We start from the raw sequence: 14,511 nt of genomic DNA on the forward strand, positions 1-14,511 counted from the left end.
GGAGCACCCTGGGAGCGTGAGTGGGCGGGCTCGCGCCCCGCAGCAGGAGGCGGAGCTAGCTCAGCCGGGCCAATGAGAGCACGAGGCGCTGGGCGGTAGGTAAGCGCGCGAGGCGGACGAATGGTGGACGCGGTTCTGTTCGAGTTTCTGCACACGGAGATGGTGGCGGAGCTGTGGGCGCACGACTCCGACCTCGACCCCGGCCCCGGGGTGAGCGCAGGTCGCGGCGGGAAAGTGGGAGAGAGGCCCCGGGGGACGCGAGGGCGTGGCGGCGGCCCGGGTCGAACTCCGGCCCCGCCCCCGCCCCGCCCCGCTGGGCGACCTGGGCGCTGGCTTCCTCCTCTGTTCTCTGGGGGCGGGGGGGTCCCCGCCGGGCGGGCCTCGCGGGTTTCTCGTAGGAGGAGGGAGCGAGATGGCTGGGGTTAAGCTCTGAGTTCAAGTCCTGGCGCTGAATAAGCGGGCAGCAGTGATAATAATGACTGTATTGGTTGTGTTCGGAGGACCTGTGGGTTGAATGCCCGCGACACTCATTAGGTGCGAGAGCCAGTGGGTCAATGTCTTTGTGCCTCAGTTTCTTCCTTTATAAAATGGGCGTCATAACCACCTCAGTCTCAGAGTGGGACATTTATTAATTTAACGAACACTTATTGAACGTCTTCATGTCCCAGGCACTGTTTCAGTGTCCTCGCGAAGCTTACTTTTTTTTTTTATACATTTTTTTTGGGAAGCTTACATTTTGGTAGGGTTGTCAAACAAACAATAAGTAAAAGTTCTATGGAGAACTAGTAAAAGATTTCTATAAGGAAAACCTAAGTAAAATCAGGGAAAGGGAAGGTGTGGCGTGGTAGATTACAGAGGAGAGAATTTCTGGCGGAGAGAAGGGAGGAAGCAAGGCCAGGGTAAAGGGGGGGAAGCATGTCTGGAACAGGTGCAGAGCCCTGCGCTAGGCGCATGCTCAGCGTTTTGGAAGTTGGTCGCCATGAATTACAGGCAAGCTCAAACGTTAAAGCTCTTGGTGCAATGTCTAAAACAATCAGCCCCCAAACGATGGGAGTTATTGTTGCAAAATCTGTTACTAAGAAGAAAGGGTGGAGGAGAGAGTGTGTGCTTAATACATGGGGGCTGGGCTCACTTTTTTCATTAATATTCTTATTATGATCATCATCTTGTATATGTAAGACTTTTTTTTTAAATCCTCACCTGAGGATATTTTTCCCATTAATTTTCAGAGAGAGGGAAAGACAGAGAGAAATATTGATGTGAGAGAAACACATTGATTGGCTGCCTTGTGTATGTGCATGCCCGACCAGGGCCTGGGGCCGGGCAGGAGCCTGCAATCGAGGTACGTGCCCTTGACCTGAATCGAACCCGGGACACCTTGGTCTGCAGGCCGACACTCTATCCACTGAGCCAGACCGGCTAGGGCTGTGGTCGGCAAACTGCGGCTCGCGAGCCACACGCGGCTCTTTGGCCCCTTGAGTGTGGCTCTTCCACAGAATACTACGTGCGGGCACGCGCATACAGTGCGATTGAAACTTTGTGGCCCATGCACAGAAGTTGGTTTTCGGCCTGGGCGACTCTGTTTTGAAGAAGTACTGTTGATATTTGGCTCTGTTGACTAATGAGTTTGCCGACCACTGGGCTAGGGCTATAAGATATTTTTATTGGCTTAGGTCAGTGGTCGGCAAACTGCGCATGGGCCACGAAGTTTCAATCGCACTGTACGTGCGTGCTTGCACGTGGTATTTTGTGGAAGAGCCACACTGAAGGGGCCAAAGAGCTGCATGTGGCTCCAGAGCCGCGGTTTGCTGACCACGGGCTTAGGTTTTCTTCCCAATTTAGAAGCCCTAAGGAGGGTGGTGGATGTTATGATGTCAACCTAGTTTCTTCAGAGTTCATTCATTCAACAAACATTAACTAAAACCTGCGAGGTGCCAGGCCCTGATGCCGGCTCTGGGGATGACTCAGTGAACCATATAAAAGTCCTTGCCCTCCCAGAGCTCATGTTGCAGTGGGGGGAGACAGACAAATAATATAAGTGAGTCACGTATATAGTACGCTGGGAAAATGCTATGCGGAACTTAAAGCAGGGAAAGGAGGGCGCATCGGCCTGTGTGTTGGGGACGGAGGGGGTGCGGGCGTTGCAATGTCTCAGCAGCCCCATCCATCCTGACTTTCACACCAGAAACTCAGCAGTCCCTGACATCTGCCCTTTCTCCATCACCTCCAGCCAACCAGGCCCTGCCATTTCTGTTGTCTAAATATTTCACATCTGTCCCCTCTCCTTCTTTAGTCCAGGTTCCCTCTTCTTCCTGCTTGTCCCAGCATTCTCCTTCATCTCCCAGCTCATCTCACCTGTGTAGCTTCACTGTGTTCACACCTATTAATCCTTCCAGTCTTGGCCCAAATGGCCCTTCCTCAGAGAAGCCAACCGTGAGTCCCCAGAAGTCAGGTATCTTTGTTACATTCTCGCAGCCCCCTCCCCAGTTTTTCTTTGGCAGCCCTCATCCTCCTCCATAAGTTTATATGTAAACTAGAGGCCCGGTGCACAAAATTCGCACAAGGGGTGGGAGGGGTCCCTCAGCCTGGCCTGCACCCTCTCCAGTCTGGGATTCCTCTTGCAATCTGGAGCCACTGGCTCCTAACCGCTCACCTGCCTTTCTGCCTGATGGCCCTAACTGCTCCCCTGCTGGCCTGATGGCCCTAACTGCCTATCTGCTCTCCCCTCCTGGCTTGATCCCCCTAACTGCCTATCTGCTCTGCCCTCCTGGCCTGATCCCCCTAACTGCCTATCTGCTCTGCTCTCCTGGCCTGATCCCCCTAACTGCCTATCTGCTCTCCCTTCCTCTCAATGCCCTTTGGACCCCCCCAACCCCCACCCCGCCCGGGCACAGGCGTGCTGAGAGCTCTCCGCCCCCCACCCAGTCCTGATTGGTCGTTGGGTGACAGTGTCCCGACCAATTTGAATATTCCTCTATTATTAGTATAGATATGTATCTCTATGACCCTTTGATTCACATCCGTCTCCTACACCAGAGTATGTTGTGTGGGCTGGAACCAGGTCTGTGTTGCTCACCACATAGTAGGGCCTCTGCATGGATTTGTTGAGGAACTGGATACAGCCCCTGTGCTGGGGACCTGGATGCACTTGGTAGTGTGAGCCAAACCTGCATCTACCAGTGTTTCCCATGTGATCCCCTAACAACGCCCAGAGGTCGGCAAGGACAGAGTGCTTGCTCTCAACTGGCAGAGTCAGGAATGTAACGAGACTGTGCTGTAAACCCTGGTCTGCATTTCCCAGCGTGTCCTCCCTGACACGCTCCCGGAGGATCTTAATGGGTTTCTAGAAGTGGTCAAGCAAGTGTGGGACACACTGGGTGGCTCAGGTTTGCTCCCCACAGGGCCTTCGGAGCGTCCGAGAACCAGTGGTCCTCTGCCCACTGCCCCGGAATTCCAGTGCTGGGGTCCCACCCAGAGCAGAACTCAGAGGTGGCCTGGGAGGCAGGCCTCGGGGAGCTCCCGGGTGGTTCCAGGCTTGGCCAGGGGTGAGAACTCCGGCAGTGTCCCCACATCCCTGCGACCTCAGCCCCATTTGTCAGGGGCCTGTCAGGGAAACTGCTCGGTTTTCTCAGTCCCCTCCCGCTCCTGGCCTCCCCTCTCTCTGTTCCTTCTCTTTGGCTCAGCAAGTGTCCCGTCTGAAGCAAACGCAGGCCTCCTGTTTCTTGGTACTTATGGCGTCCCCCGCACCATACTTTATCGGATGCAGTCCTCAGAACAGTCGTCAGGGTGGACATTCTCATCCCACTTTACAGCGGAGGGCCTTTCTCAAGGACACGTGGCCGTGATCAGAGGCAAAACCAGGGCTCGAGCATCTGGCTCCGAAACTTGTCCGTGGCATCTGGTCTGCCCCTTCGCCAGCTACTTGAGGACAGGGATGGTGGCTCATTCACCTGTGTCCCCACAGCACAGACCCCGATCGCCATATCCTGCCTGGTCATTTGTTGCTGTTGAATGGTTTCTCCTGCCTGGTTACAGGTAGAGTGGGAAACTGGCCAGAGGACCCAGGTCAAAGGGCCTTTGTTCTCCGGGGGGGGGGGGGGGGGGGGGGGGAGGTTGGGGGAGGGGGACTGCGGTTTCTCCACCTCAGAAGCTTTGAAGATAAGGGGCGCCCTGGGCAAAGGAGTGCGCTCCTGTGTACATAGGTAATGAGCTGTCATCTACCACTGGGAGCTGGCAGGCCCCCAGGAACAGCCCTGCTTCCCAGGCCTGCATCCACCCAGGCCCAGTGAGTGCCTGTGCCGGCCCCTTTTCCCAGTTCCGGGCCACAGCCTGGAAAACCCTCTGGTTGCCAGGCTCCTGGCAGAGCCCCGCAGGGAGCGAAGTGCATCTGAGACAGGGAGCCAGCTGCGGGGTCTCTGTGAGCCGGTGGGGCCTGGGGCTCTGTCCTGGGGGAATAGGAGCCATAGAACGTTTTCGCAGAGTGTGCTGGGCTCAGGTTATTTTAGGAAGACCTCCCTGGCTCCATGAATGAGATGGATAGAGCCTGGGCAGGAAGGGCTGCTGCTGCAGGAGCCTGGAGCAGAGGTGAGGGCCTGCCCGTGGTAGGGGTGAGCCCTGGGAGTGTAGGGGACATGGCGGGATTGAGGGGGGAGAGCCCAGGATAACCGGTGGGAGGTGTGCCCCCCCTCACTCACCTTACTCACTTGTCTACTCCAGACCTCTTTTGGGTCCTCTGGGGCCAGTCACCTTGAAGAGGCTGAGAACTTGTCCATTCTCCCTGTGCTTTTGTTAAGACAGGAACCCGGGCTGCCCTCCCCTGGTGCTCTGCCCGGGCCTGCACAGCGTGGCTCCGCAGGTGGGGGCCGAACCTCACAAATAACTAGGGGCCTGGCAGGCGAGGACGCAGGAAGCAGCCAGGCACACAGCCCCACCAGCTCCCCTGCTTCGTTCCGAACGCCCTCCTGGCTGTCCTCCAAGTCAAGTGCTCAGGACGGGCCGGGAGGGGGTTGGCTCGCTGTCTTCTGTGTGTGCTGCTTGGAGCTCTGTGGCCCTTCTCAGAGGAACGCTGGAATCTTCCTTCAGTGCAGCACATTTTTCTCTTCTCTCTTTGATTCCTTTTTTTCTTAATCCTCACTGAGGATGTGTGGGTTTTTTTGTTTGTTTGTTTAGAGAGAGTAATGGAGAGAGACAAATATCGACATGGGAGAAACATTGATTGGTCGCCTCCCACACATGCCCTGAACAGGAATTGAACCTGCAGCCAACGGAGCCACCCGGCCTGGGCTCTCTGATTACTTCTTCTCCCGCATTGCCCCTCACATGGCTTTTTGCCACTCAGAGGGATTTTAGACTTTCTGGATCTCTTCCACATGTCTTACAGCTTTGCTCTCATTTTTCCTGCCTCAGGTTTTTCTGGACAATCGGGTGGCTTTATCTGCCTTACAAATTTGTCATTTTTCAGCTCCGGTGTTAACAGATGTTTATTTTGGCTGCCATCTTTCTCATTTCCAAGAACTTCCCTTTGTCTGATTGTCCCTTCCGCCTCGCACCCGTGCTGTTTGGTGGCTGCATTAGTGCGACACTGATAAGGCCGGGCTGAGGGGTTCCCCTCTGTTCCTGATTATCCCGTTTCCTCTGGGTGGGGGGGGGGGGGGCGGGGGGCTATTGTGTAAACTCAGCTGAGCAGGCGTGGGAGCCCAGACACGCACTGGCTCTGGGTGGGTTCCGGAAGATTTGGTGAATAGGAGAGTCTGCCTTGCCCTCCCTGGGAATAATGACAAACCCCTAATCTCTGAAGAGCCTTTGCAGGGACAGGGGCAGAATACAGGCTGGGACAGGCTGTGATAAAAGCAGGTGAGCCGGCTTCTGCTTCCCTCCACCTCCACCCCCTCTTCCCCTGTCACTTGCTCATCCTCAGCCCGTCCCTCCCCACTTTTCCCCCTCCCTCTCTCATTATCCCCCAGGTCCCAGCAAGCCCAGGTCTTCAGTTTAGCAGATACTCAATTGGCCCGAGGCCAACAGTAACAGCAGCCAGGGATAGAGCTGTCAGAACAAACACTACTGTGCATAGGGACTGCCATCAGCCCCACTTCACTGGGGGAATTGAGGCACGGGGCCATGAGATCGCTTGCCCAAGGTCACGCATTCAGTAAGTGGCGGAGCTGGGATCCAAACCCAGGCGACTGAGCTCACTGAAGGGAAGCAAACTCCTGGAAGCCTTTCCGGATGCCCCTCAGCCTGGCTGAGGACCCTGCGGACTCCCTGGCTGTCCCCTCAGGGCCGCTGTCCTGGCTGTGTCCCACCCGCTCCCTCCCCCGCTTTACTCTTCCTTCAGATCTCAGACTCAGGGCAGGCATGGCTCCTCTGACACTGCCCAGCCAAAGGCATGGCCTGGTGCTTAGAAAAGTTCTTGCGTGGTCCCACTAGGACGCCGTTCCGTGGGGGCAGGGTTGTCTGTCATCCCCCATCTGTCCCACATCGGGACCATTCAGGCAGCATTTGTCACACAGGGAAAAACGCGCCCTCCTCATCCTGGTCTACGGGCCCCCCTTCCCCACCTCCCATCACTGTCCCTTGTTAACCGTGGCCTAAGCCCAGCTGATGTGGTTCAGTGGTGGTTCCTTGACCTATGAACCAGGAGGTCACGGTTCGATTCCTGAGCACATGCTTAAGTTGCAGGCTCAGATCCCCAGTAGGGGGCATGCAGGAGGCAGCCAATCAATGATTCTCTCTCATCATTGATGCTTCTATCTCTTGCTCCCTCTCCTTTTCTCTCTGAATGAAATATACACACACACACACACACACACACACATACGAGGCCTGATGCACAAAATTCGTGCACGAAGGGGGTGTCCCTCAGCCCAGCCTGCCCCTCTCGCAATCCAGGACTGCTGGCTCCTAACCACTCGCCTGCCTGCCTGATCGCCCTTAACCACTCTGCCTGCCTGCATGATCACCCCTAACGGCTCGCCTGCCTGCCTGATTGCCCCTAACCGCCTCTGCCTTGGCCCCCTGCCGTGGTGGCTTCATCCGGAAGGATGTCCGGAATGACATCCGTAAGGTCATTTGGCCGTCTGGTCTGATTAGCATATTATGCTTTTATTATTATAGATATTTGTACACAAACAACAGTGGCCTAAGCTATATTCTCCTTGCTTTTTCTTGCCTTTGCACATACCCTCAAAACCAGGGAGTCCTGGGTTCTCTCCTGTCACGCTGGGGAGTCCTCAGGAGCACATACGCGCTCGGTCAGTGTGGAGCCCAGCCCCTGCCTCCTCCAGGAGCTCACTTCTAGAAGAGAGGCACAGCATTCTAGGTGCTGAGATACATCACCCCCAGAACAGAGCCCCTCCATGGGGTTTTCCTGCAGCCAAGGACCTCATCCCCCAACAGCTAGGGGTGTCCCCCAAGTTGACAGGCACAGGGTCGGTGGTGACACTTCCTGAGCCCAGCTTGGAGTGCTGTTTTCCAGCTCCTTGAATCCCAGAAGGACCCTGGGAAGCATACTGTTAACACTCTCCTCTTTTTATATATGAGAAAGCCCAGGCACAGGGCAGTTAGCCACTGCCCAGTCCCACCGCTGGTACGTGTTACTGGGCACCTGTCCCCCTCATCCCCTCAGTGTCTCTCACAGGCCCAGCTTATCTCCCATTAGTCATCAGACCCCTCCCACAGCCCGACAGGAAGCTGTGTCGTCACCCAGGCCTGGTTCCCATGGGTGGAGCAGAGAAGGGCCTGGGTGCCCAGTGGCCTGGCCGAGGAGAGGGCGCCTGGCTTGGAAATTCGGTGACCCCTGCTTGGCCCTTGCCACCACACCGGGGCCAGGACAGCTGTGGTGTCCCTGCCACCCGACCATCTGGCCACCTAGGCTTGGGAGACAGATTGCTCAGGTTTGCAAGATCCAAGGCTGCCCACGGCGGGGTTCACCTCTCCCCTCTGAGCCTGTTCTCGGGTGTGAAGTAGCCTACCCGATGGGGTTGTTAAAATTAAGCGGGAGGTTTGTGCAGAGGACCTGCACACAGTATATGCGCAAGTCCCGCCCCTTCGCCTGTTCAGCGCCTGTTTCTTAAGCAGCTCCCTCCCAGGTGCCAAGGCCCATGTTGGCTGCTGAGGGCTGGCCTGGTCCCCACCCTTACAGGGCTGTGTCCCCACTCAGTGACAGTGCGGAGTGCAGGGCTGATTGCACACCTGCCTGGGAGAGACCATAAGAAGGCTCGCGGGAGTCGGGCGGAGGGAACAGTGAGTGGAAGTGTGTCGCGGGGGTGGAGGTGGCGGAGGCAGGGCTGGGTCCCACAAGGCGGTGTGAAGCCTGCTGAGGAGGCCCAATCGTCATCTCAGGCTGGATCTCAGCAGAAAAACCCATTCACCACACAAGGGGCTCCGTGATAGCAGGGGCCCCGAGAGAAGACTGACCGACTGACCAACCATCATTCCCAAAGGAAGGCGGGGCCAGAGGGGAGGCGGGGAGGGGCTCAGGTCTGGGCACTGCAGCCCCCTGAGGAGCCGCTGCGTCCCCCAGGGTTCTCACTTCTGGCTCAGCTTCCCGCCATAGGCTGAGGTGGTATTTCTTTTTTTCTTTTTTTTTTAAATATATTTTATTGCCGAAACTGGTTTGGCTCAGTGGATAGAGCGTCGGCCTGCGGACTGAAGGATCCCAGGTTCGATTCCGGTCAAGGGCATGTACCTGGGTTGCGGGCACATCCCCAGTTAAATATATATTAAATATTTTAAATATATTAAATATATATTAAATATATATTAAATATATTAAATATATATTAAATATATTTTATTGATTTTTTTACACAGAGGAAGGGAGAGGGATAGAGAGTTAGAAACATCGATGAGAGAGAAACATCCATCACCTGCCTCCTGCACACTCCCTACTGGGGATCTGCCCGCAACCCAGGTACATGCCCTTGACCGGAATCGACCCTGGGACCCTTCAGTCTGCAGGCGACGCTCTGTCCACTGAGCCAAACCGGTCAGGGCTGACATGGTATTTCTGATGCTGCAACCTGGACCTCCCTCTGAACGAAAGGGCCACTTACTAAACCTGAAACGCTCAGGGATGGTCTGAACATCCAAGTTCCTAACCAAAGCGAGTCACAGCTGTCAGTCACATCCCAGCCCCGGAGTCCTTGACAAGTTACCTTCAGTGAGCCTGTGTATTGTCTTTTTGCATCTAAGATAACATACCTTTGAAATGTCAGAGAAATCTCCCTTTTCAGACCCCTCAGGGCGCACACCCCCCACCCGGGCAGAGGCCACGGATCCGTCACTCGTCTCGCTCCCCGCACACTGTCTGTGTGTGCCAGAAATGCTCGTCGTTACTGTCCTGTACCCATGAACGTAAAAGGGGATGTGTCTCTGTTTTAGTTTTCACCCAATCCCAGAGATGCCACCCCCCTTACTTCCTCTGCCCCTAAATCCACCACCCACGGACTGATTTCCTGTAACACTCCCAACGCCGCCTCAGATTCTAATGGGGAAGGGAAGCTCCGGCACTGTCATCCTCCGGAGCATTTTCTGCTTGTGGAGATTTTGCTTCCTGGCAGTTAGCAGTTTGGCTCAAATCAACACATAAAACTTCACTACAGGTTTGGATGGTTTCTATGACGACAGCACCCTCAGCTCTCTCCAGGTCACCCCAAATGACAAACGGGCTCTCCGGCCACGCTGTTCCCCTCCCCATGGGAGGCCCCGGCCTGCCCTCCACAAAACCACTTGGCTGCACTGCCTCACCCCCCCCCCCCCCCCCTCCCCCGGCGCTCAGGGAGCAGCTTCCTCCCAGCGCCTGTGTGTCCTTCCCTGGTTCCTGGCTGATGCTTTGAGACTTGCGGCCCCCTGCTGGCCCGGCCAGGCACAGGCCTTGCTGCCGCTGGAGCCCTTGGACGGGGCTCCTCCAGCTTCTGGGTGATCAGGGAGTTGTGCTTAGTGATGGGTGCTCTCAGGAAAGAGTTGACCAGCAGGGTAAAGCGGAGTGTGGGGGATACCCCCATTTTTCCTGGAGCAGGGGGAGCTGGCCCCGTGGGGTGATGGGATCCGCAGGGGGGCAAAGCCAGCCGGCCCTTCTGCGGGCCTGAGCCGCCCTGGCCAGGCAGTGCTGAACCCGAGAGATGGCCGGGCCCCTTGCAGCTGCCTCGCTGGGTGGCTCCCCATTGGAGGTGGCTGAGTGCCCCTGAGCCTCTCCTCCTTGGTCTTCTAGGGACAGAAGACGAGCCTGCTGGTCCTGGAGGGGATGGGCTTCCGCGTGGGCCAAGCCCTGGGTGAGAGGTGAGCGTCGGCCCCTCCTGTGTCCCCCCTTCCCCCCCGCAGCGGGATTGCATTGCTCCTCACAGGAACCCAGCCTGGTTGCCCCACACACGCCCTGGGCCCCCAACCCTGGCCCCGCCCGACTCGGTGTCTGCCGCTGCCCCCCAGGCTGCCCCGGGAGATGCTGGCCTTCAGGGAGGAGCTGGACGTCCTCAAGTTCCTGTGCAAAGACCTGTGGGGGGCCGTGTTCCAAAAGCAGATGGACAGCCTCCGCACCAATCACCAGGTGAGCGCCCGCCCAGCGCCCGGCTTCCTGGCTACAGCTCCCGAGGGGGACCCTGTGCCAAGGAGGCAGGGACCGGGCTCGGCCCTGGGCAGCCCCACCCTCCTTGGGGAGGCGCCGAAGCCCTTGCCAGTTTCCATGCGCCTCCAGGATGGGGCCGGAGCTGGCAGGCTTGCCTCACCTGACACTGCCCGTCTTAACCTGGTCCGAGCTCCCTTAGTCGTCCACCCTGCTGGCCACTTCCCAGGCCGGGTCTGTAGCTTCTCACCACAACCCGGGGAAGTCACACGGCCAGAGGGGCAGGGCCAGCGCCCCCCGGGTGACCGGGCCCCGGAAGCCTGTGGCTCTTCTGCAGTCTGAAGGATGGGCCATGACTACCGTGTTGTTTTGTTTTCAATCTCACCGAGGATATTTTCATTGATTTTTAGAGAGAGGGGAAGGGGGAGAGAGAGAGAGAAACATCAATCAGTTGCCTCCCACATGGGCCCCGATCACCTCGGGGCTGGGGTTTAGGTATGTGCCCTGAATTGACCTTTCGGTGCAGGGGACGACGCTCAACCAGTGAGCCACACTGGCCAGGGCTACAGTGGATTTGAGGAGAGCATCTTCCAGAGCCCTGGCTTCCCCTCCCCCCACGCAAATGCACAGGCACCGCCTGAGCCCACAGCCTCTCCTCTGTCCTCAGGGCACCTACGTCCTACAGGACAGCAGCTTCCCCCTGCTCGTCCGGATGGGCTCAGGCCTGCAGTATCTGGAGGAAGCACCCAAGGTAGGGGGGTGCTGGGACACACCCCCAGTTCACTTCTCCTACTCACCCATCCCCCACCCCCACCCCACCCCAAGGTACGCCTCTCCCCAGGCCAAGGGGTTGACCCCACTGTGAAGCCCGAAGCCCGGCCTGGCCCTGGCCCTGGGTGTTGGCCCCCCCTTTTCCCACAGTGACCTGTGCCCCCCGCCCCCCAGTTCCTGGCCTTCACCTGCGGCCTCCTGCGCGGCACCCTCAGCACCCTGGGCATCAAGAGCCTGGTCACCGCCTCCGTGGCAGCCCTGCCAGCCTGTGAGTCGTGGGAGTGTGGCAGGGGCTCCGAGCTCCCCTGTCCCTCCTCCCGTAGGCCAGGCCCCCGAGCCCAGTGTTTAGGTGGGAAATTTGAGACCCCAAGAGCTGAAGTCACATGCCAGGCACACAGTGGGTGTGGTCCATCCATGCCCCTGGCCCCTGAGGCCCCCCAGCCTGCCTCCTGGTAGGTGCCAGACCAGAGAGAGAACCCCCCCAGAATGGCCTGGTCGGGTCTCAGATGTTCTTCCCGGCGTGGAAACCCGCGTGGACATAGAAGTCATCCAGATGGGGCTCCAGAGGCAGCATGGGACCTGCAGCCTGCGTGACGGTGTTCTGACCCCCTGAAGCCCGTTCCTGCCGGGGCAGCGGCACCCATCCTCCACCCTCCCTCCCCAAGGTGTTTTTCCTCTGCCGGCTCCCGGGCCCATCCATGGTTAGGGCCTGGGCAATACATGCCATAAAAGCCTGTGCCAGGCCCTTCCCTACATGCTTGACCTTCATGCCTCAGTCACACTTTGCCCTGGGATGCAGGCCAGGCGGGTGGGAGTGTCGCCCACTTTGCACAGTGAGGCCACGCACTTGGTGCAGGGCCTGCGCGGTTCGGATGCTTCCCGCCTCTCCCCTCAGGTCCCTGCCTCAGGCTAAAGCCGGCCCTTCTCTTCCAGGTAAATTCCAGGTGGTGATCCAGAGACCCTGAGCCCCGGCCCCACTGAGTCCCACAGCCACCCCGGCCCCGGGACCCTGGGCTGCTGCTGGGGAATCTCAGACTCGGGGGGTGATGAGCACGGCAGGGGATCCAGCCACTTCAGGGCATCACACGTGCTCAAGAAGTGGATGTCATAGGGAGGTGGGGGCATCCCGGGGCAGGGTGGTCCCAGCCGCCATGGGGCCTGGTGTGGCGAGATCCCATTGGACACATCACTCACTCTGCAGATGCTCAATAAAGGTTCCAGGTGTGGAGACAAGTTCAAGCGGACAACGGGGGTCACTCTCTGAGCTCTAGGGGGATGGGATGTCTGTAAAGTGACTGTCACAGGGCCTGTGGCAGGAGGGGGGCAGAGCACCCTGTGTGGGCTCCCTGCCCCTCATCACCTCCCTTTCTGGGGCCCCATTCTCCCCCAGGCCTGAGTCCTGGAGCTTGCGCAGCTGTTATGGGAGGGTGGCCCTGGCCATGGCAACCCTACCAGCATCCACACATGTGGGGCCGCCCTTTGCCCAGTGGGGCCCACTGCATGGACCTCTCCCTGGGGAGTGGGGCCAGGGGTGCAGGTGGCCGAGAGGGAATGGATGCAAGTGGGGAGCGGGCCAGACACCCTTATTCCCCCCGACACACACACACACACACACTGTACACACTTCACATGCCTGGCAGACACGAGTCATACCCAGGACAGTGGCCCCTGCCCCGCCCTCCCCCACTTACATCCATAACATGGGCGGCATCATGCGCCTGGAACACTCGGGCTCCGCCACCTGCTGCCCAGTGTGGGCAAGTCCCTCCGCCTCAGAGCTGCCGACCACGGCCGGGGTGAGACCCAGATGGGTTTAAAACAAGGCCCCTGCGCCCTGTAGAGTTCAGCACAGGCCCTGGGCCCTGCCTGGCCTGCCCCCCGGCCACACGCTGAGGGGGAGTGCTGCATTCCCTGGCCTGCCTCTGCCTTTGCACATGCCATTCCCTTCCCGGGCTGCCCAGCCCTCTGCCACCTCCAAACTCCTATTCCCTCGTGGGTGTCCAGTAGCCACCCACCGCCCTTCCTGGTGGAATCCTGGGTGTTTACTTAATCCCTGATCCCTCTGGCTGTGGCGGCCCTGCCCAGCATAGAGCCGGACAGATGCTCCTGGGTGAATCACAATTACTCAGCTAAACCCTGTGTGCGGGCCGCCGGCTCCTCTAAGAAGCTCAGGGGCCCACCCTGGAGGTTCCCCCACAGACTCACCCCCTATCGGGACCGAGTCCGGACTTGGAGGACAGGGAGGAAGCCCTCCCTGGAGGAGCGACTTGAAGGCCTGGGGGAGGAGGGACAGCCAGGCACAGGCGTCCTCTATCCCGAGCCCCCTGTCCTGGGTACTGTTTGTGGTTGCCTCCCCGTCCCCATCAGCTCACCCATCTCCCTGGGCAGCCACTGGTGGTGTAGGGAGCAGGACCCTGGAGAGCAGAGGGGCACCCATGGTATCAGGCTCCTCTTGTCCGGCCCCAGCCCCGCCCTCACCTCTGCAAGGATGTCTTAAAGGGACTCCACCCATCAGGAGGCAGATCCTGAACACAAACCTCTGCTCCCTCATCAGGTCTGGGGCGCGATGAGGAAGAGCGGGGCTAGTGTGCGAGGCATGTCCGCCATGTGAGGCCCTGGTGGCCTGCACAGCGTGTGTCGTCATTACATGAGAGGCATTTACAGCAGCCGGGTAAATGGGTCAGTATGTCCCCGCATGTTAGCTGCTGTCATTGCCACATCCCACGCTCTGCTCCGTGGACTCCCTGACAACCACAAGAAGTGGGCACGGACACTGGCCCACTCAGCAATGAGGAAGCCCGGGCTCAGAGAGGTGAAGTCACCTGCCCGAGACCACACAGCTGGCCCTGGAGGACCTGGCATCCGAACCCGGGGTTGCGTCCTGGCTTGGGCTCAGTCCCTGCCCCAGCCTCCTTCCCTCTCACAGCAGAAGTGCCGGGGGCCTGGCCGCCACAGACCCTTTGGCAGGTTCCACCCTGGCAGCACGGAGGCCAGTCACCTCATCCGGGAGCTCAGGTACTGTGCAGGGGCAGGCCCCCCAGGCCTGGAGAGCAGAGGGCGCCTGGCAAGCTGAGGGAAAGGGGAGGGGACTGGGCAGGCAAACCGGTCTGGTCCGTCAGGCAGCTCAGCTCCTGGCTCCCGGGCCTCTCACCAGTTGGGCCTGCCCTGGCGGCGGCGGCGGC

The 14,511-nt window shown here is 58.7% G+C and overlaps 1 protein-coding gene across 1 annotated transcript; it reads left to right on the top strand.

The window, feature by feature from the left end:
• The first annotated feature begins 53 nt into the window (after positions 1 to 53).
• TRAPPC6A (trafficking protein particle complex subunit 6A) lies at positions 54 to 12,568 on the top strand. Its single transcript, XM_059666178.1, has 6 exons — positions 54 to 210; positions 10,211 to 10,278; positions 10,426 to 10,543; positions 11,226 to 11,309; positions 11,504 to 11,597; positions 12,263 to 12,568. Exons 1-6 carry the CDS (start codon positions 121 to 123, stop codon positions 12,292 to 12,294), a joined length of 486 nt encoding a protein of 161 aa, XP_059522161.1. The 5' UTR covers positions 54 to 120; the 3' UTR covers positions 12,295 to 12,568.
• The last annotated feature ends 1,943 nt before the right edge of the window (positions 12,569 to 14,511 follow it).

The sequence above is a fragment of the Myotis daubentonii genome, chromosome 15, assembly GCF_963259705.1.
Source record: "Myotis daubentonii chromosome 15, mMyoDau2.1, whole genome shotgun sequence".
Classification (NCBI taxonomy): Eukaryota; Metazoa; Chordata; class Mammalia; order Chiroptera; family Vespertilionidae; genus Myotis; species Myotis daubentonii.

Coding starts and splice junctions, on each gene's coding strand:
- TRAPPC6A (XM_059666178.1), top strand. CDS start 121: ATGGTGGACGCGGTTCTGTTCGAGTTTCTGCACACGGAGATGGTGGCG. Junction 10,279..10,425: donor GGCCAAGCCCTGGGTGAGAG/GTGAGCGTCGGC, acceptor GCTGCCCCCCAG/GCTGCCCCGGGAGATGCTGG. Junction 11,310..11,503: donor ATCTGGAGGAAGCACCCAAG/GTAGGGGGGTGC, acceptor CCCGCCCCCCAG/TTCCTGGCCTTCACCTGCGG.